Source organism: Phacochoerus africanus, chromosome 9 (genome assembly GCF_016906955.1).
Source record: "Phacochoerus africanus isolate WHEZ1 chromosome 9, ROS_Pafr_v1, whole genome shotgun sequence".
In the NCBI taxonomy this organism is placed as follows: Eukaryota; Metazoa; Chordata; class Mammalia; order Artiodactyla; family Suidae; genus Phacochoerus; species Phacochoerus africanus.
The window spans coordinates 46,817,435-46,840,725 of NC_062552.1; the positions used below are offsets into that span (position 1 = coordinate 46,817,435).

General features: G+C 37.7%; 1 protein-coding gene across 2 annotated transcripts in view; it reads right to left on the bottom strand.

Annotated features, from left to right (window-relative positions):
- PKHD1 (PKHD1 ciliary IPT domain containing fibrocystin/polyductin) overlaps positions 1 to 23,291 on the bottom strand; it is a 484,027-nt gene that overhangs the window by 168,254 nt on the left and 292,482 nt on the right. For both annotated transcript variants that reach the window (XM_047795623.1, XM_047795624.1), the window contains one exon: positions 12,416 to 12,553. In XM_047795623.1, coding sequence (XP_047651579.1) covers positions 12,416 to 12,553 — 138 coding nt within the window. The remainder of the gene's footprint in view (positions 1 to 12,415; positions 12,554 to 23,291) is intronic.

Here is a 23,291-nt window from a genome sequence, read left to right on the forward strand (position 1 = left end):
CAGAGACCTGCATCCACCCTCCTGGGATAGACCATGATGGAACATAACATAAAAAAAGAATTATATACATGTACGACTGAGTCATTCTGCTGTATAGCAGAAATTGGCACATTATAAATCAACAATAGTTTTAAAAAGTTCAGGAGAACAGCTACGTCACAAAACAAGATATACAATAAAAAATAGACAATAAAAAATTTTAAAATGCTCTTCACATTAAAAATTAGAGAAATACAAATTAAAACAATCATAAGATCCAACCACATACCCACTAGAATGGATCCTTGTTTAGTTGAGCTGTGTACATTTTATTTTATGAACTTTTCTGTACATGTGCGCCATATTTCACAATAAATTATGATGTTTCAATAAGTATAGTAAGTACTCATCAATAAGTACTTGCTGATCAAAAGGGTGGAAACCAATCAAAATTATACATTTTTCTGCTTCTCTAAACTATTAAAGGTTTTTATAACTTTAAAGAGGTATAACTGACTTACAAAAAAATTCATATATTTGATGTATACTAACTAAAATTTTAGACACACCTTCCTACTAAACTTTTTGCCAGGTCCTGTTCACCAAATCCAAAGCAACAAATTGTGTTTCTAAATAATCTGTATTTCCATCCAAGTTAAACTTGAAGTTTCATATATCTTGCACATAAAACATAGGGGTTAAGGAATTACCCCCCAAATCCATTTTACACATTTTCTCCTATCCTCAGAAGTAGGTTATATGTTGATGAGTTGGGACATTGAGCTTCTAACTGGAGCATGACTATTTTTCTCATGTCTTGTAATAGATATTTCCTTCAGAGCAGGGCCGCCAGAACATTCTTAAGATCAGACACAAGCTGACAAATAGTGCTAAATCAATTCAATTGTCAAGCATGTTTTATTCTGAATTACCTTTTAATTCCCAGTGTATACTTGACCCACTTATCCCAATATACCCCACCGAAATAGAATCAATCCCATGTGGGGGGAAAAAAAAAGGAGGGTAGAAGGGCTTTCAACTCCATAAATAACCAGAAGGCATCATCAAATGATAATCTCCAACCCCTCAGAGAGTGATTTTATTCAAGCTGACAAATGTTTATCATTGATGAGGGAGATCTCTCAATTTATTAACAATTTATACAAATTAAAAGATAACATGTAATATATTCCCTTACATACCTGCAAAATATATAAAAACCCTTAAGTTTTGGAGTTCCCATTGTGGCTTAGTGGAAACGAACCCCACTAATATCCATGAGGATGCAGTTCGATCCCTGGCCCCACTCAGTGGGTTAAGGATCCTGTATTGCCTTGAGCTGCACTGTAGGTCACAGATGCGGCTGGGATCTGCTGTTGCTGCGGCGGTGGCTGTGGCATAGATGGACTGCTGCAGCTACAATTCGACCCCCAGACTGGGAACTTCCACATGCTGCAACTGAGGCCCTAAAAAAAAAGAAAAACAAAACCTTAAATTTTCATAAATAAGATTGAGCTAAATTACTTCTGGAAGCCTATGTCTCCGCAACTGCCTATAAACTAGGCATGATAATAAAATCCATTTTTCATTATAGTTAAATATTAGTGCATGATAATGATACATGGCAGGATGTGCATATAATACATGCTTTAAAAAATGTTGGCTTTTAGTAGTAATAAGAGAGTAAGTAGTAGTAGTAGTAACAATAAGAAATGAAGCATTTCCAAATGAATGTTTCCATTTGGAAATTAGGAGAAAGAAGTCAAGCTCTTCCTAGAAACTAATGTCCTATTCCTAAAGTGCTAAACACTAGACATTTCAAAGGTAAAAATATTAGGTGATCACTCATTTAAATGTCCAGCCCAAGGAACTGCAGGGGATGCAATTAAATTCCTCTCAAATTCAAATACTCTCATAAGAGTTTTCCAACCAAGAAAATAAATTATTCACACATTCATTCACTTATTTTCCAGTTTGTTTAGAATTATTTAGTTTTTCCATGCAAAAATAATTAAATAATATTTAACAATTTTTTCTATTTATTGGATAATTAACTATTTAATCATTTTTAAATAATCAATACATCTCTAAGGAATTTTATGTTATTGTGATAGAAGTTCAAGAGTCCAAAATATAATTTGGGAAATGCTGATTTATAAAATATTTAAAAAAGTAAAAATAGAAACTGTCATTGTGTTTAGTAAAGACAAATGATTCTTATATAAGTATTTTGTTTAAAAACACAGATGTTATTTAAGAATAATGTGATTTTATTGGAGAACTAATATCCATCTGAAACTAAACAGATATTTCTATGCTCCCTCTAATGTTGAAATACATTTTATTTAACTGTTGGCTACTAGTCTTCTTAGGAACTCACAAAACTGGAATTTAGGGTTTCCTGAGTCTGTAAAGAACAAAGCTTTTATGCTTTTGCTCTTCTAGTTAAAAAAGTGCAATATTTAAAAGTAACCTCCCTTTGATTTCACCTTTTTAGTGACTAGTAGTTTGATTGGCATAACTGTCAGTGTAAACAAAAACCGATTTGTTGAATGATGATCCATTCTAGCGAATTGTTAAACCATCTTATTTTATAGATATCAATGTATACTTATATTTACATATGAAATGTGTGGTAAATTTGTACTATTTTTAATCATAAATTTGAGAGAATATATTTTTGTTTTGTTTTTATTGATTATATCATTTTTAAACAAACATCACCATAAGATTTTTTCTGGCTACTCAATGAGTCTGACTACTGGGTATTGTGGCTTTAAGCTGGAGGATATGTTTTAATCTACACTTTCCTCTGGTTTGTCTCCTTCTTATTACTTAATCATCCAATGAGCCTTCCAGAACTGTCAGTTTGGAAGGCAATAAACTGCGTATGGATTTTTCTTCTTCTTTAGGATTGAGAAAGTCCCAATCATGGAAGCAATGAAAGAAACTTCCATATACCTAGTACTTCATTTCCTGACAATCAAAGTCATGTGCTAATGATGACCTTAGGCTCCTGCCCACAAATGTGAGACAAGGCTGACAAAGACCCATCACTGGCTCTGTAAAACAGTATGTGACAAGTTTGAGGATCAAAACCCTAGCATAATTCCTGAGTGACTTGGCAGTGCACCATGTGACCTGGCACTGACAGGCTGAAGGAACAATCTGGTGCTAGATGCTCAGGGGTACTGAAGTGTGGGGCATGTGTTGTTTACTTAGGGATCAGGAAGATTCTGCTAAGTTTTAAAGACACATATATTATTACTGATGATCCTTCTCTGAAATCCTCCTATGAACTATCAGGAGAGACTTTTCCATTTGCAGCTTTAAAAGTATGCATAAGATTATAACACTTTCCATTGAGTTGCATGCTTGGATCAAAAACATGTTAACATCACCAGTATTAAAGCATGGCAAGGATGTCTCATCTAAAAAAAGACACTGATGAAAAGGAGGAGTTCAGACAGCTAACAAATGCAAATATTTAAAACACTCAACAAACCAGTGTTTATTGGACAGGCTTTGAGTCAGGCATTTTTATTACTTTTCCTTTTCTAGACAGAATATAGTTGAAAATAATTTAGATTTGTACAAGATCACCAACTTTTTCATTGTGGTTTTAACCCCTGTTTATTTATTTCATATGGTGTATGGCAGGGGTGGTGGTGTGTGCATTGTAGTTATTTTTACACCAACACTATAATTCCTTCCTCATGGATGCTGACATTTAAGTGTTGGGAGCCTGGATGTATTACAAGAAAAAGGCACTGAGCTGAAAGACAGGCTTAGATGTGTCTATCCATTTATGTATACAGCACGTATACACAGATCATCCACACAGCATGTTATCAGAAGCCTACTCTTGCACTAAGTACCAGGATTATGAAAGATTGTGAAGAAACCTATCATCTAATACAGAGAAGACGTTCATGAAAACATACCATTACAAAACAAAACAAAGAATACAACAATGATGACATGAATGAACAAAATGGACCAGAAGAAAAGGTACACTGAAACCTACAGAATGGAGACAGAAAATGCTCACAGTAAAGGTAGTCCTTGGGCAAAGGCTGGGAGGACGAATATTTGAAGGGACTAAAATACCCTCTATTCCAGGTCCTGCTCTTTACCAGCTATGAGACCTTGGAGACAATCAATAATCTCTTTGGATCTCAATTGTGTTATCCACATCATGATACAGATAATTCATACAATCTCTGAGGTCTGAGATACTACAGTTTTAAATCTACTCTTGGGGAATTTTCCAGAAGTTGTATGATGAGTCGCTAAACTGGATGTATAATCCAGATCTCTAGAATTGCCATATTCACAAAGATCCTAAACTAATTTGTCTTGTTAAAGTCCTATGCAAGAGAATATCAAAAAGTAGCAATTTTTGGCACATATTAGAGTCACTTGCATCCTTCATTGTTTTGGAAAGAAACACTGCCCAGTTTAAGATCCAGCTTCCACCATGAAACGCATGCCTACTCTTCACTCTTCTCCAGCTGCTGTGGCTGCCTTTCTGCCTCACAACTGTGTAAAGCATATTACTGCCTCTGCCTCAGGGTGTTGACATTAGCTCTTCTTTCTGTCTGAAACCCTTGATAGGCACAGGTAGTTGTAAAAGTCCCAATAAAGGATCATAGATAAAGAGGGAAATCTAGGGGATGTTGGGAGATCACTGTAAGTTAATAAATTGCTCAAAAAAGAGCCATCAGAACAAGGCAGGCTTGCTTGACTAGTGGAGGTGTGAGAATTGCCTCAGGTCACTGGGTGGGGGATGGGATGAGGCTTGTGTTCAGATTCAGACCAAGGGCAGGAGTTGAGGACCATCCTTTTGCTGATTTGAATACACACCTTCCTGGATACTAAGGAGGAGCAACTACTCCCAGAAAGGAAGAGGTGGTCTTTTCCAACTCCCATTCCCCTTTGATAATAATCCTCAGGGCAGAGCTTCCTTGCCTGCCCACTTGCATCTGTCACAAGTGTCCTATCCTAATAAATATTTTTCTTGCCTATCACTTTGTCTCTTGCTGAATTCCTTTCGCATGGAGACATGAAGAACCTGAACCTCAGACAGTCCAGACACTGGGTGAGTGATTCTAATTTAAAACCATGGGTTCAAGTCCCAATCTGGGTTCTGGCTAGGTTCAGACCGTTAGTGCTGTCACTTTTACCCTCTCATTTAAATTTCTGCAAGTCTAGCTCTTTCTTGTCTCTACGGTCTGAAGCCACACTAGCTCTCCAGAAGGTATTTAGTGACTACCTCATCTATGATGCCAACACCTCTCTTCAGCTCACTCTCTTATTTAGTTTCCTTCGGAGAATGTATTGCCATCTAAAATTACCTTCCTTATTTTACTATTTCATTGTCTATTTCCCCCAACAAAAGAATACAAGCATCTGTCTTGTTCACGGTCAAATACTCAAGTCCCAGGAAGAATGCTTGGCACTGAGTTGGCACTGAGTGAAAGAGAAAGTGAGGGACTGAGTCAGAGACAAATTTACTTTCTCCTTAATATCTACTTATTTGCTCCATTTTATCATCCCAGAGAAAGTCATTCATGAAAGCACATAAAAGTTTGATGCCATCACTCAATATGGACAACTGTTCCTTTTCAATCATGAGATTGAATCTGTTCATTTGCCCTTAAGACTGCATTTTAAGCCCAAAAATGAAGTTATTAAAGAATAGGTAAATGGTATTAAATTCATTAGAAATTATTGTCTTTTGGTAATGTGTCAATTTTTTTCATTGTTCCAGATGCAAAGTAACATTTTCTGTCAAAACTATACTCGCTAGCCATTATTCAAAAACAAACGAATCAATAAAAAATAGAATAGGATGGCCAATTTCCTCTCCTGCTTTCTTTGTTCTCTCCACTGTGTCTCATACTACTAACCACTCCCTCTTTCTTGCAAATTCCATCCTTTGTTTGAAGATGTTATATTCTTTTAATTTACCATCTGTCTTCACAGCTATTTCTTTTCCTTTCTCCTTTCTGAGCTCAGCTTCCTCCACTACCCTTAAAAGGTTGGTGTTCGCCAAAATTTTAGCATTGGTCATTTTTCTCCCTATCTCACAACTTTGATTTCATGTTTTGGCTGATGACCCTCAACTATATACATATATTTAGGATAGTCCTCTCTCCTTTGCTTTCTCCTAAATCTCTTTTCCCTCTATATATTACCACTTATACATTCCATTGAAATGTAAATTTGACATGTATGAGTACATGTATTCAGCAAACCACCATGAAGGCTTACTAGGTGCTGACATAGTTCCACCACTTTTATGAATATTAACTCACTTGATTTTTTTGAATGTTTTTATTAAAGTATAGTTAATTTACAATGTTGTGCCAATTTCTGCTGTACAGCAAAGTGACACAGTCATACTCACACACATACACACACACATATACATATACACATTTTTTAATATATTATTTTCCATCATGGTCTATCCCAGGAGAATTGATATGCTACACAGCAGGACCACATTGCTTATCCATTCTAAACATAACAGTTTGCACCTTAATCCCAAACTCCCAGTCCATCCCACTCCCTCCCTGCTCCCCCTTGGCAACCACAAGTCTGTTCTCTATGTCTATTAACTCACTTAATTCTTATAAAACTCTGTAAAGTATGATTATGACTATTCCCATTTTATAGGTAAAGAAATGGAGGGAGAGATGGCTCATGTAATTTACCAGAGTCACTTAACTAACAAATGCTGGGAAGGAAGTGGAACCTCCTTTAACACATCTGTGGCCCACACCACAGCCCATGGCAACATCGGATCCTTAACCCACTGAACAAAGTCAGGGATCTAAGCCTGCATCCTCATGGATACTAGGTGGATTTATAACTTTCTGAGCCACAATGGGAACTCTCTCTAAGACCAAATCTAATCATGTCACTTCCCTGCTTAAAACTACCTTCTGACTGCACACTGCCTTCACGACAAACCCCAAACTCTGTAACATAATGCATGAGGCCAAGAAGGCCACCATTCCATAAATCCTACCATCCAGGCATACTCATTCCCTACAATTTCCTGAAGGTATAAATGCTCATCCACAAATATGTGCCTTTTTAGATCTCTTCTTTTATCTTTAATCCCCCTCCCTGTTGGAAGAGGTGACACTTCCAATTATGTTTTTATTTGTTTGTCTCCACTGCTTTATGGAGACATCTCTTGAAAGCTAGGTTCCCCACTTCTATTTCTGTATATTCAACCTCTCCCGTAATACTCAGCACATGGGAGTCAATGAGCAAAAACAAAACGAATGAAAGAACGAACAAACAAGTGAAATGCTTTCTGCTTATCTTAAGTGTTTTATCAGACTAATGAGACAACCCCTGCACAGAGAATGAAATTGAGTTTGGCATTTGTGATGCAGCTGTAGCCCTCTAAGCAAAGCTTTGATCTTCAACTTCCTTTCTAATGCTAGCATTATGATTCCACTCTACTAAAAGTCAGTTGATACCTTTTGCCAGCATCAGTTGCTTTAAAAGCAGGACCACCAAGAAATATAATTCCACAATGTTGGGACTTGGATCAAATGGCAGCAGATAGCAGACATTTTCTGGCAGTGCTCTGTGCCAATGTCCACATCTATTAAGTTTATTTGCTAACTAGTCTTATTATCTATTTCATGTTGGGATTTCTTTAGGGCGTGGTAGAATGGGACAGATGGGTTGAAAGTCTTCCTTCAGGCATAACATACATAGGATTGGGCAGATGGGTTCCTTTCAGATAATCAACCTTTAGGCCTGGAACACATGGACAAGTGGAGAGAAAAAGAACATACTGTTGTCTAGTAATAACTAAAAATATGATTGAGAATGGAAAAAATTAAAAATAAGAGTTTTAATGTGTATATCAAAGCTGGAAAGTGGCAGTGTCACCTCTCTTCAAACGTAAAGACTTTCAGGCCACAAATGGTTTTTTGTTTGGTTTGTTTTGTTTTGCTTTTGATTTTTTTTTAGGGCTGCACTTACAGTATATGGAAGTTCCAGGCTAGGAGTCAAATCAGAGCTCCAGCTGCCAGCCTACACCACAGCCACAGATCACAGATATAGGGATCAGACCTATATCTGTGACCTACACAGCAAAGTCCTATCCTTAACCCACGGAGTGAGGCTAGGGATCAAACCTGAGTCCTCATGGATCCTAATCAGGTTCATTACTGATGAGCCATGGCAGGGAACTCCTAGGCCACAAGTTTTAATGATAGCAATAAAGAACCTCAGAAACCTAAGAATAACTTTTGGAAAAAGACCACTCTTAGCAATAGAAGATGTCAACTTGAAATAAGTTTTCTAGTAACAAGAACAAGGCTCAATTTTATCGAATATTTCCATAAACTGGATGAGGATTTTAAAGAATATTAAACAAACAAGCAAGTTATAGTAGTCTGGGAGGAAAAACAAACAAACAAACAAACAAAAAATGAAGACAAAAGGATCTCCTAACTGTAGAAGATGGATGGAAATAATAAAATAAAGAGATGAGTAAAAAATACTGCCCTTAGATATTCCTAAAACCCAAGGGAAAACAAAATAATCCTTGCACAAGTGTTCCACGGAGAGATATATATTTGAGGCAACACGTGTAAAAAGAGGGGAATTAGGGCTGACAATGTAGTTGGCATAAGACTGCTGGATGAAAAAGTTGAATCTCTGGCTGTTTCAACAGAAGGATTGTATCTGCAGGGTGACAGGGTGTGGTGGAGAGCATCACGTGACTGGGATATGGCTGCCCCACATGCAGGACATCAATGAATCCTCCTTTACTGGGAGTTCTGGCTGGGTTTGGTCAAATGGCAGCATGAGAGGACAGAGAGTGAGATCTGTCACACAAAGTCCAGTATCGAGTGAGTCCAGTCACACAAAAGGTCATGCTGCTATCTGACAACAATCTCTATACATCCACTTCCAACTCTATTCCTTCTCTTCTGCTTTAGGGCAAGGGGTGGTAAATATGCACTCCTGTTTCTAGCCCTAGGGTTTGCCCCAGGCCATTTGGATTTTTTTAACTGCTTCCTTCATTAACATCTCCAATCATTCAATTCAGTGTGACACGTCTTACCTGTCTTACCTGCGGGCATCCTGACAGATGAGCTAGCATTGATTAAAAACCTATTATAAGGCAAGGACTTCGTAGGAGCTGTTACATTTATGGTGTCAGCATCCCTGTGAGGTAGGTTCTACCACTGTCTTAGACTTTACAGATGAAGGAATGGAGGCATCCAGAGGCTGATTTAAAACATCAAGTAGTTGGAGTTCCCATGTGGCTCAGGGGTGATGAACCCAACTAGCATCCATTAAGACATAGGTTCAATCCCTGGCCCCACTCAGTGGGATAAGGATCTGATGTTGCTGTGAGCTGTGGTGTAGGTCACAGACATGGCTCAGATCCTACCCTGCTGTGGCTGTGGGAGGCCGATTGCTCTAGCTCCAATTTGATCCCTAGCCTGGGAACTTTCATATGCTGCAGGTGCAGCCTAAAAAAAAAAAAAAAAAATCAAGTAGGTGACCAGGCTGGATGCGACCCTGGGTGTCTGACTTATAGTGCATGAATATAGTCCAATACTGCTATATTCAAGTTTCTATGTTAAGAATAATCAGGTCTTATGCTTATACTCTTAATTACTCAGTTGGGGAATAGTTCTTTCCTTCTGGCTTCACACTCTGAGGAATTAAACAAAACAAGTATGTTTAGTGACAATTTCAGGAAGTGTGAGGAGTTCTCAGAAATCTGAGAAATGTGGAGGGAGTGCAAATTTGTAAAAGCTTCCTGAAAAGCAATTTGACCATATGCATCAAGGGCTTTAAAGCATGCGCTTATCCTTGAGTCCATTAATTCCACTTATAAAAGTCTATCCTAAGGAAATAATCAGAGATATAAATAATGACTTAAATGCTAAGATGTTCATTGCAGAGTAAGTCACAAAGACAAAAAATCAGAAATAACCTTGATGTTCAACAATAGAAAAATGATTAACTAAATTATTATACATGTATGTGTATGTTTAGATTTACACTGATGTGGAATATTAAAGCTTTTGAATTGTGTCTTGGAAACAGATTGAATTGTAGAAAGTCTCACATTATTAATATATTAGAATTCAAAAGATTATCAGACTGAATACTCTCTATGTTTTAAAGCATGTGTGTATATACACTGTATACCCTTTAAAGCATACTTGTATAGGAAAACAATGACTTTGGGACACAAAACAACTGCAATTATCTGCAATTACATTTGGGAATATAAATGATTACATCATTTCTTCTGTATAACTTTCTATCTGCTTTTCTGTATTCTCCAGGTTTCACAATAAACAAAAATAAAAAATCATTTTAGATTATCAATAATTCTCATTAAAATAACCAACTATATAATCACCATAATAACAATGACTAAAATAACTATGATTTATCCAAGGATAAAATAACAGGAACTTCATAACCTGAAAAAAGAAAATGTGAAGAAAGGGCTATCAAAAGGAAGAGTCTGATACTCGTCCTGAATGAATCAAACAGAAGGACTTGAACCAACAGAAATTAGAGGAAGATAGACTTTGGCTACAAGAAGGAAAGAGATTCTAGTAGACTTTTTTTTCCCGTATGAAATTTTTTTAAGATTTTTATTTTTTCTATTATAGTGGATTCTAGCAGACTTTTAAGAAAGTGGAAACATGTTGTCTCCATAGGTTTTTGTTTGTTTGTTTGCTTTGAGGTTTTTTTTTTTTTTTAATCACTGGAAGCATTCCAGAATAGGTTAGACCATTTTTCAGGAAACATCTTGCAGTGATTTAAACTTTGGACAGGGAAGTTAGGTTGAGAAGACTCTCCCTTCAGAGAGTCTAAAATTTGCCTGCTACTGAAGAACAATATCTAAATATTTCCTCACTAACAGAGATTGATTTCTTTGGGATAAGGTATTTTTGTTTCTGAAAATACTTTTTAATTTTTTTCTTTTTTTTTTCCTTTTCCTTTTTTTCTTTTTAGGGCCACACCTTCAGCATATGAAGCTACCAGGCTAGGGTGTCAAATCAGGGCTGCAGCTGCTTGAATATGTCAAAGCCACTGCCAACACCAGATCCAAGCCATATCTGCTGCCTATACCCCAGCTCATGGCAACGCTGGATCCTTAACCCACTGAGCAAGGCCAGGGATTGAACCCACATCTTCATGGATACTAGTTGGGTTCTTAACCTGCTGAGCCACAACAGAACTCCTGAAAATTCTCTTTTAATCTCCTTTTGGGGGGCAAAGTAGAATGAATACCTTAATAGGTTCCAAAGTGGTTCTTTGAGGGCATGGACATGTCTTTCTATCACTGTAGACTTATTGCCTACAATAGTTCCAAGTATGTAGTCTATCTAGAGCAACTCATGGGATTTTTTTGTTTATTTTTTTTCTTTTGGGTATCACCCACTGCAGATGGAAGTTCTGGGGCCAGGGATCAAATTCAATCCATGGCTGCAACCTACACCCCAGCTGTGGCAATGCTGGATTCTTAACTCACTTTGCTGAGCCAGGGATTGAACCAGTGCCATTGCAGAGACAATGCTAAATCCTCAACCTATTGCACCATAGTGCGAACTCCCATCATGTTTCTACTTAAGCAAGCCAATGTACTAGACCTGCTCAACACACCACCCTAGAACTCCTCCATCCTGTGCCTCAGTCTCAGCAACATCCCCTCCCAGCAGGAATAGCTCCATTTCCTATCACAACTGCATCTCTGGCCCCTCAACCAACTGCCCAGGTTGCCATGAAATACAACAAAGAAAGACAGAGGAAGGAGTCAAGAATCTGGGATTGGCCAAGTGAATGGTTTGCCTTCTCCCCAACTTTCTCCCTTTACTGTCCCAGGAAGCTGTAGTTCTAGAAGGCTCTTCTCAAGGTACCTCCTGTGCTAAGTAAACAGCCCTGTTTTCCTTCAGAGACTCACTCTCACTTCACAGTGATTTTCTGCCCCAATAAAGCATTAGTGCATCAGCTTGGCTTTCAGGGATGTTCTCTGAAGGATCTGCATTGAGAAAGCAGCTGAAATTTTCTTGTGAGTTGGTAGATCAAAGTATAACAAATCCATCCTATGAGATCTTTTGGAAGCATGAGCCACAGGTAAATTCCCACACAGAGAACTAAAGGGAGAACTGGTGTGTGGCCCAGAGGAGGCACAAAGAGCTCTGCAATGAGCATGAGGACCCTGGAGCCAGAAACATGGCCCAATGACAGCAGGCAAGCAGGAGAGAATGACCAAGGGAAGTCATCTCTGTTTGTGTCCAAACTTTGCCACAGAGAAGCTTTACTAGTAAATGCCCTCCTTGCATCCACCTTCCCCAATCTTAAGACACCTGCTGGATGACACCATCCTCTGCTTCCAAGCCCAGCATCCTTGACTCACCGACTCTCAGCTCCCCGCCTGCAATGACCATGCATGCCACATTCAGAACGTTGCTTCTGTCCACAGGGAATTCTAGAGTTCCCCTCACATAGAGGCCTCTGAGGAGTGGAAGATCTGTATCCACAAGGACAGTCCTGTCTGCAGAAGGAAAAGAAATTGCTCAGACATGTAACCAAGACAAGAATTGCCTTCTGTCCTACAGTGACTTACATTGAGGTTTTCAGGCAGTTCAGGATCTGATAGCATCACTGCCTGAGCCAGGAGGTAGAAGAGCAAATGGTTTGCCAAAGGCTAGGGTTTAATAAAAAGGCAGGGGAAATGAGAAGGCATGGTTAACATGACTGCCTTAATATATTGCTCCACAAACCAAGGGGCATGGCCAAAGGCATTGCTGATGCTCACTGCCCCAAGCCTCACTGGAGTACAAACGTATGGATGAACTCCATACCCTTTGTCCCTGTCCCTCCAGTTGGGCTCTTGTTTCTGAGAGGTAAAGAACCATACAAATGACCTTGGCCTCTGAAGTCAGACTATCTGGATGCAACTCCCAGCTCTGGGACTGACCAGCTGTGTGAACCAACAACTTTTTTCCCTCCATGCCTCAGTTTTCTAGTCTGAGAAGTGAAGATGATAATAAAAATATCTGCTTCATCCCCTGGGCTTGTGTGAGGGTTAAATGAATCAATAAATCTAAAGTACTTAGCAGTACTAGTAAGCTGATCTCAGTTCCCCAATCCTCACCATGAAAAGCCAAGTGTCTGGTACATGCTCAACAAACACTGGATGTTTTCATCATTGGGACTGTTGTCCATTAGCTTTGCATACTTGCAGAGCTCATGGGACAATTTAAAAGCATTATTCTTCATCTCCCCTTTCATAAAAGCAGTTTCCATACCACCTCAGGAAAAAGAATCATTGATTTTTGTTTGGAAGTAACAATAGAGTAACACATGAATAATGATTCTCATTTAAAACAATAAGTAGCTCACGTGTGACAAAGCATTAAGTGTTACTTTCTAAGGCTTAGTAATTCAACCCAAATTAAAAATACCAAATAAACATTTCTGCTTACATTTCAAGTACCATAATCACAGACACATGCAAAGATTTTTTAAAGAATTTAAAAAATTTATTTTATTGAAGTATAGTTGATTTATAATGTGTTAATTTCTGCTGCACAGCGATGTGATTCTGATAGATAGATAGATAGATAGATATTCATATTCTTTTCCCTTATGATTTATTACAGGATAATGAATATAGTTCTCTGTGCTATATGGCAGGACTTTGTTGTTATCCATCCTATTTAAATAGTTTGCATCTGCTAACCCCAAACTTCCAATCCTTGCCCCTCCCTTGGCAACCACACGACTGCTTTCCATGTCTGTTAATCTGTTTCTATTTCATACATAAAGAATTTTTTTAACATAACATCACATCTTATTCTAGGAAACAATCCACCGTGTATTTCTTAAAGACCTGTCCTCTAAATTAACTTCTCAGAATTTGTCTTTTCTAGTCCTTGCCTACTGCCCTAGCGATAAGACCACCACACCTTCCTATGGCAGAGACTACAGTGTTGCAATACAACCATTTCCCTTTTCCTTCTGGATTCATAGTTAGACTACTTTTTTCAGCCTCCTTTGCAATTAAATGAAGCCATGTGACTGAGCCATAGTCAATAAAATGGAGGCAGAAGTAAAGTGTGACATCTCCAGGCCTGGTCCAGACATTCTTCTACATGGGCTCCCTTCCTCCCCTTGGGTCTGAGTCAAATAGTAGAACGTGTCTTCTCAAGGTGTGGGCATGGTCCACAGCATTCTCACCAGTCACTCATCCTTCAGAAGCAACCCACGCTTTAGTTCTGCCAGCAAGCCATCCTAGTCCCTACAGTGGATCCACCAGAGAGAGTAGGAATCTCTCTCTCACTTTCTAGTGATACCTTGTACCTTCTTATAACATAGCACTAAAATACATTATTGTAATGACATATATGACTTTTGCTTGTCAGGTAGGATCTGTCACTGGGTTGGTTCTCTGTGTAATTATGTCTTTTCTCCCACTGTTACTTCCTTAGGAGGAGGGATCACCCTTTATAAAAATTCCTAGAGCATACAGTGACATCAAATATAAAGATGTTAGGGAGTTCCCATTGTAGCTCGGGGGTTAACAAACCCGACTAGTGCACATGAGGACGCTGGTTCAATTCCTGGTTTTGCTCAGTGGGTTAAGGATCTGGTGTTTCAGTGAGCTGTGGTGTAGGCCAGCAGCTACAGCTCCAATTTGACCCGTGTCCTGAGAACATCCATATGTCACAGGTGCAGCCCTAAAAAGGCAAAAGACCAAAAAAAAAAAAAGATAAAGATGTTAAATAAATGTTGCCAGGTCTGTTGAGTTTAGTTCCCTACATACATTAAAATTCAAAAGTTTATTAGTGACAGATATAAAACGAGTAATCAGGCTAAAGAGATGAAAATAAATATATGTTTCAATTTCACGTCTGGTTGTTTTAACAATTCAACTAGACGAGTGAAATATCTAGAGCACATTCTAGATTTAACATGCATTTTATAGGTTCAGGACTTCAATGGACTTTAAAAGCAGGATAGAAATTATTTCAAGCAACACCTTTAAATACAAGGGTTTTATACAAATGGCTTTTATCTCTTCCAATGTATAGCCCATTCCACCAATGTTTGGCTTTTGAAACTTATCATGGAAAATAATTAAATTTCTCCAATAAATGTTTTTTCTCATCCACAAAGTATTCAAACATACAAGCATGATATTAGGTCTCTTTTGAATATATTTCTCAGTTAAAATACGACAATTACATGGAATTTTTAAATTTCCGTTTGTTCTTTATCACATACCCCCTTAGAAGAAATTTTTCTTTAATTGCCCTACCCTCTCCAAATACACCAACAAATTTCATGAAGTTCCCTCTGTGGCACAGTGGGTTAATGATCTGGCTTGTCTGTGTGGAGATGCCGGTTCAATCCCCAGCCCAGTACAGTGGGTTAAGGATCTCCATCACTGCAGCTATGGTGTAGGTCACAGCTCGGACTAGGATCCCTGGCCTGGGAACTTCCATATTCCATTGGTGGGCCTGAAAAAGAAAAAAAAAATTCACAAATCACTGTTAGCCCAAGTTCCATGAGAACACAGACCATAGCTCTCATCCTCATTTTATTTGCTCAACACATAGAACAATACCCAGCATTTGGTATATGCTCAAAAATAACACCGAAGGATACACACGCACATACATACATACACACACACACACACACACACATCCCACACGTAAAATCAAACAGCCATCAGTAGAAAAGCAAAGGATGAAGACACAAATAGAAACACTGTTATTATTTCTTTCAGCGCCATCTTTCACTTTGAAATTTCCCGGATCTCTCCACTGACCTTTTTTTCTTGTCTCCTTTCCTTTCTCATTATGTGCCAAATCTTGTGGGGTTGTAGGAATTCAAAGATGAGTAAGACATGTTTCCCATTATCAGATGAAGACAAATAAATACAATGAAATATACTTGAGAAGGTAATATACTTCTTCATTGTATGGAGATGAACCTCATCTTCACATTCATTGACCTCAAAATGGAAAGTCTGTCAATGTGTCTATTGTAAGAAAACTCTGCAAAGATGAAATGAACCTATGCCCTATAAAAACTTTAACAAAGAATTCTCCTTGTATACCAAGAATAAGGTTACAGCTATTGTTGCAAGTGACACAGGCCAAAAAAAAAAAAAAAAAATTCCTCCTAGTGTAGTCTCCAGAGCAGATATGGTCCAAATGGACCAGCCTTCAACTACAATGATAGCTTCTAGATGATTTCTCTCTGTTCCAGGTGTAGAAAGCTAGGTGCAATTTGTCACATAGTCTAGGAAAAGCATGTCTTCCATGAAATTATTCAAGATGTTGCAGAAAAATGATCCAGAAGTAGTTACTCATACAATGCACTTAGAAACATAAATGACAAACCACCTTTAATTTAACTGTGGCCCAATGCTTTTCACCTTGCCTTGACTTGGCCAAGGCTACTGCATCCTACTCTGTCAGTGACCAATCTATCCTACTTAAGAGAATGAGCACTGGCATATGGAGGGAACCATCTGGAATTTCTGCTGCTCAATGGGAGGCTGATGGGGGAACAGATCTGGAAAGAGACTCCAAAAAGAATTAATGAGGACCAGATGTAATTAAAGACTGCTTTTCCCCCAAAGGAGCTCAGGACCAGCCATCACGGGGGGTGTCTCTTGGTTCCAAAATTACACCCTCTTTCCACTTGTTCATCTATCAAACACTAAACATCCCACCATCTTTATTGCAGTATTTTTTTTGCCAAGGAGTGCTTTTTTTTTCTTTCCTAAATAAGTTATTTTTTGACAATGAGAAGGATAAAGCTTTATAAATAATATCTGGAAAGTTAACACTGAGGAAGAATCATCTGACTTTCCCCACATATCAAATGCAACTACAAAAACAAAGAGGCTTTCGTCTTCTGTAAATTCATAGCAACCTTTAAGATCAGAAAGCCTGAGCCAAATAAAAAGGCAGATGTCTCTGAAGGAGAATGGGGTCTTCTTTTGTATCAGGAATCATCTGACTACCATAGCCACAAAGCATTCCATAGAATTTCAATGCTAGATTTAAACTCAATTTTTCCCTAGCATAGTCAGGGAATCAAGGCACTACTATCTAGCATTCCAAGGGTCTAACTCTGGTCTAAATCCTGTAGAATTGAGATCAAGGGTGATGAGCACAGATCCTGGGGACAATGACGGGATCACATGAATAAGCATAACTTAGGGTAGGCAGACCTGCTGCTTATACAGTATTCACTGTATCAGGCCAGTATTAGGTTGTGAAGACAGTTTCCACTACAACCCTGCTATTGTCAGGAACACAGCCTGCACCAACTTTGGACCCAGGTCCCACCTCTAAGGGAGAATGATTGTGTGCAGGGGCAGAGCAGGACATAACATGGGTTATTTGTAGGCTTGCTATTTCCTGGCCCCTTCCATAATTAATGAGCTTGTTTCTATATTTGATCTTTGCTCTAATACTTTCCCATAAATATGTGAACCAGTGGAAAAGTAACTTTTAATGCCATGTCAATCAGTGGTAAATGACTTCATCTTCTTTGCTTAGAAGAGAAGAATATTTTCAGCTCTAAATTAACGAACTCAGATACTTAGATATACATATTTACACAATGATTTGTGGGATATTCTCTCCTCTGTAGTCTTATTTAGCTTTTGGTGAATCTAGGGACTTATCCAAATATTCCATCATAATTTATGAGGATGGCTGGTAGATGCAAAACAAGTACTTTAATAAGAGAATGGAAATTTTCATGCATAAATAGTTCACAGAAATGGAGGGCTAACATTATTGAAAATTAACATCAAGAAGATTAATTTACAGAGATGTTTGTATTTGTTTATCAAGAATTCATTCTCTTGTAGAAAAAACCAGAACAAAGAAGTGCTAGAAGAGAAGGATACATTCTTTCTATAACTAAATTCTTTTCAAAAAGCTGCTAACTTTATAGGCTGCCTTTTTCATCAAATACACACAGGTGCTTTCTTTATTCTACTCTATCATTTCTTTTCAAACTGTTCTTAAAAATAAGCAGAAGAGCAGTCTTCAAAGTACCCAGCAGCACACGATTCAAGATTGAAACCTGGCTTCTGGTTTCCTTACCTTGAAGAAAAGCCATCTGTCTGCTTGGTATTGGGGGACTGGGGAGAGGGCTGGGTGGGTGGGTGGGGGTTGAAGGATAGGGCTGCTTTCTTCATTCTTACCTCATGGGAAGAGTCCAATTTAAACCTTAGACAATACATTTCCATCCCACTCCCCACATAAACCCTGTCTATGTCTTTCTCCATCACAGACAGATATGCAAAATTCCCACAGAAGAATCAACATTTTAAATTATGATATTTTAATTGATCAATAAAATGTTTAACATACAGTGTTTATCTCTTCCTCTAGTCTATACCATCTGTTCTTCAAAAGTATTTTGAATCTATTTAATAGGAAGGTCTTTAAGTAAGATTACCAACTGTATCAGATCAATCCTCTGAAGCCCAAATTCTGAAAGGAAAATAACAGAAGGTGCTGCCATTTTTATAGAAATAAAAAAGAATCCTTGCCTTCTCTCATCCCAGGCTTTCTTTGTTTCGTTTAATCTTGAGACGCTGTTATGCTACATTAGACCTCAAGGAATTCAGAGTGGCCAACTCGGTATTGCCTTTTTAAAAAACAACTTTAATATTTTAAAAAAAATTGATGCATAATTGACATGCTAAAAGCTGCACACATTTAATGTATACAACAATGAATTTGGAGATAAGAATACATTCATGTAATATCAAAGTATGCACGTGTAACAGCAGTACAATGCAAACCATAAACCTATCCATTCTCTCCAAAAGTGTCCTCCTTAATTAATCCTTTAAATTAATTAATTATTTTTTCCTTTTTAGCCCTACACCTGCAGCACATGGAAGTTCCCAGGCTAGGGGCCGAATCAGAGCTACAGCTGCCCGCCTACACCACAGCCACAGCAATTTGGGAACTGAGCCGTGTCTACACTGCAGCTCACAGCCACACCAGATCCTTAACCCAATGAGCAGGGCCAGGGATCAAACCCGCATCCTCATGGATACCAGTCGGGTTTGTTACTGCCGAGCCACAACAGGAACTCCTTAAATTAATTAGTTAACTATTAATTAATATAATAAGAACATTTAATATAAATTCTACCCTCTTAGCAAATTTTAACTACAGACCACAGTACTGATAATTAGTGGCACTTTGCTCTACAGTAGTTCTCTAGAATGTACTCATCACACATAACCAAAGTTTGTACTCTACAGGAACCTCCCAATTTCCCCATCTTGGCAAGCACTCAATTAAAAAGTAGGCAAAGGAACTGAGTAGACATTTCTCCAAAGAAAACATGCAAATGAACAACAGGTAGATGAAAACACACTCAACATCAACATCAGGGAAACGCACATCAGAACTATCAGACAGTACCTCACAACTCTTAGTGCGGCTTTTATTTACTTTCTTTTTCTTTTTCTTTTCTTGTCTTTTTGACTTTTCTAGGGCTGCTCGCTCGGCACATGGAAGTTCCCAGGCTAAGGGTCCAATCGGAGCTGTAGCTACCGGCCTATGCTGGAGCGACAGCAACGCGGGATCCAAGCCGCATCTGTGACCTACACTACAACTCATGGCATCACCAGATCCTTAACCCACTGAGCAAGGCCAGGGATCGAACCCGAAACCTCATGATTCCTAGTCGGGTTCATTAACCAATGAGCCACGACGGGAACTCCAGTGTGGCTTTTCTTTAAAAAAATAAGGTAAAGGAGTTCCTGTTGTGGCGCAGAGGAATCGAACCAAACTAGTATTCATGAGAATTCGGTCCGATCCCTGGCCTCACTCAGTGGGTGGGAAATCTGGCGTTGCTGTGAGCTGTGGTGTAGGATACAGACAGGGCTTGAATCCTGAGTTGCTATGGATGGGGTGTAGGCTGTAGCTCTGATTTGATCCCTAGCCTGGGAACTTCTGTGTACTGCAGGTGCGGCCCTAAAAAAAAAAGGTAAAAGGTTTTGGCAGGTTCCCAAATTGGAGAAAAAGGGCTCCTTGTACACTGAGGGTGGGAATGTAAACTGGTGCATCCAGTATGAAAACAATGTGGAGTTCCCTCAAAAAGTTAAAAATAGAACTGCCATATTGTCCAGCAATTCCACTTCTGCGTATTTACCCAAAGGAAAGGAAAACAAGATCTCAGAGATATCTGCATGCCCAAGTTCAACTGTCATTACCATTTGAAACAAGGTCCCTGGTGCTCTTGTGGCTCAGATGATTTGAGTCTCAAAAAAACAAGCAAATAAAACAACAACAGCAATAGCCAAATCCTAGAGCTTGCTATCACCAGAAGACCTAAAAGTGAAGAGTAGGCATTTTGACAAATATCAGGTCAAGATGTTAAACCACAGTTTGGCTTTATCCAAAGAATTCTATTGCATCAACAAATCATTAATAAATCTGTACTAACCTGAAGTTTTGTGATTAAATTCCTCTCCAACTCTTGTAGGGAATGGCACTTTCATATGTGGAAAGGCATAAACTGGTGAGTCTCTGGTGACCTAATTATTAAATTTTTGTTGCAGCTTGTGTTAAAGCCAAATGAGGAAGAAAACTTATTTTCCTATGTGGATTTTTGCTTTGATTTGCTTCCCTAAAAAAAAAATGAGACCAACTTCTAGTAAATAGATATATTTTCACATTTTCATCCTGAAGAAAAACAAGAAAATCTAAAAGGAAGTGATTCATTTGTGAATTAGACTGTTTAGGTCCAGGAAGCAAATATTATTAGAGAGTTTATTTCCATCAGGTCTTTTTTGAAAATAAATCCTCTCTTTTTGGCGCTGCTTAACACTAGAGAAGGCAATGTGTCCAAAACCTTATGATATTCATTAATTGTCTTTAATGTTATCGATCATTGTTTTCTCAAGCATTCAGTCATTTCTTCTATCTGGAGAGGGAAAAAAACTCCAGAACATTATTAGATTCCTTAAGTAAAAGGCTGTATTATATATGTTTCTTAAAATCATATGAATTATTTCATAAATGCATAATTGATGCTTAAAAGAGAAATTAGAATATAGTACCTAATATTGAGTAAATAACCTTTATACTACATTTTAACATGTATCAAAATTTATAACTTCTGAGCAAACTAGTCTATGGTTTCCACTCCTAAATCTATAAAGTGCTTATATTCTATATAAATACAATGATTACTTCTGTAGAGGTGTTCATTGTTCTCAACATTTCCACATTTTACATTTTTATATATTTTAGAATTTCTCAAAGCCTTTAAGAGTTTCCTTGTAAATTCCAATAAATTACATTAATTTAATGGTTGGGATTTCCAAAACCGAAACTTCCAAAAGTTCCTTTCTCCTCGAATTGAAACATGTCCCAAAGATCATGAAAGTTCCTAGAACTGTTAACAATTCTAAGTATTTCAACAATAACATCCAGATTTAACAACCTCTTCCCAGTGTTCTAATACTCTAAAATATCTTCATACCGCTTGGCAAAGGTACTGACTGAAATCCCCATTCTTAGGGTTAATCTTTTTTTTTTTTTTTTGGTCACACCTATGACATGAAAAATTTCCTGGAGCCAAGGATCAAACCTGCACCAAAAAGTGACCTAAGCCACAGTAGTGGCAATGCTGGATCCTTAACCCACTGAACCACCAGGGAACTCCTTAATCCTTCTTTTTAATCCACAGTGTCTAGAAATCTCCCAGAGAAGAATGATATAAAAATAAAAGCATTATGGATTTTCTGTCTTATTCAAGAAGCCCGTTCACCAACTGAATGCATTAAATAATATAAAAAATTGTCTTCCATTTATGTGGCATAGTATGACTTGATAGTTGAACAGAATTTTTTAACATATGGGTAGGCAAATTTTCCAACGTCATTTATTGAAATTTAGTCTTTTCCCACTGTTTTGAAATGCCATTCAAACTATCAAATAAGTTCCCAAATATCTATGGATCTGTTTCTGGTCTGTATTTTGTTTCATTTGCCTTCTTCCGTCTATTCATTTGACAATATACCACATTGATTGCTTAGCTTGATCTAGACCAAGCCTTTCCAGTTAACCTTCTCTTAAAAAAAAAGATTCTTGCCTAACATAGTCTACTTGTTTTTCTAAAAATGTTAGAATGTTTTCCATGTTCTACTTTTTTTAACCTACCTGCAATTTTATTTGCAATTATTTGAATTTATAAATTTATGGAGGAGAATCTTTTTTTTTTTTTTTTTGGCCATGCCCAGGGCATGTGGAAGTTCCCATACTAGGGATTGAACCCATGCCGCAGCTGTGACCCAAGCCACAGCAGTGACAATGCCAGAACCTTCACTGCTAAGCCACCAAGGAACATATATGGGAAAGAATCTTTGCAATGTTAGGTCTTCTTACACTGGTATGTCATTCCACTCATTTGTCAAAGTTTTAAGGTTTATTTCATGTTTCTTCTTAAGTTTATAGCTGGTGAATTTTCCCATAAAAATTAGAATATTTCATCTATTACCTTTTCTAATCAGTGATTGTTAATAGGAATGCTATTGTTCATTGCATGTTTGTGTTGTTTTGGCTGTTTTACTGACTTCCTTTGTTTAACAGTATTTTATTTGAATTTCTTGTATTTTTCTAGTAAGAAACAATATATAGTTACCAGTAATTGTTTTCCTCCTTTTTTTCTAATGGTTATGCCCTTTATTATAGTTTTTTCTTATCCTATTGCATTGTCTATCATCTCCAGTAATAAGAATGATGGTAGGCATTCATATTTTGTCCCTGACTCTAACATAAGGTAATCAACCTTTCACATTTATTTTTATTTTTATATAATGACTTTTATTTTTTCATTATAGCTGGTTTACAGTGTTCTGTCAATTTTCTCCTGTACAGCATGGTGACCCAGTTACACATACATGTATAGATTCTTTTTTCTCACATTACCATGCTCCATTATAAGTGACTAGATATAGTTCCCGGTGTTATACAGCAGGACCTCATTGCTTAAACCTTTCATATTTATTTATGAAGTTTCCAGTGGATCTCTTGTAAGTACTTTATATCAACTTAAGAAAAATTCCTTCCATTTCTGGCCTAATAATTTTTGTTGTTGTTGAGTAGGCGATGAAATTGATAAAAATACTTTCTCTTTTATAAATTGGGACACCTTTGGGGGAAATCTTCTTGCTACCCTTACAGAATCATCTTGTCACTACCATGTAAACATTTTTCCTTTGG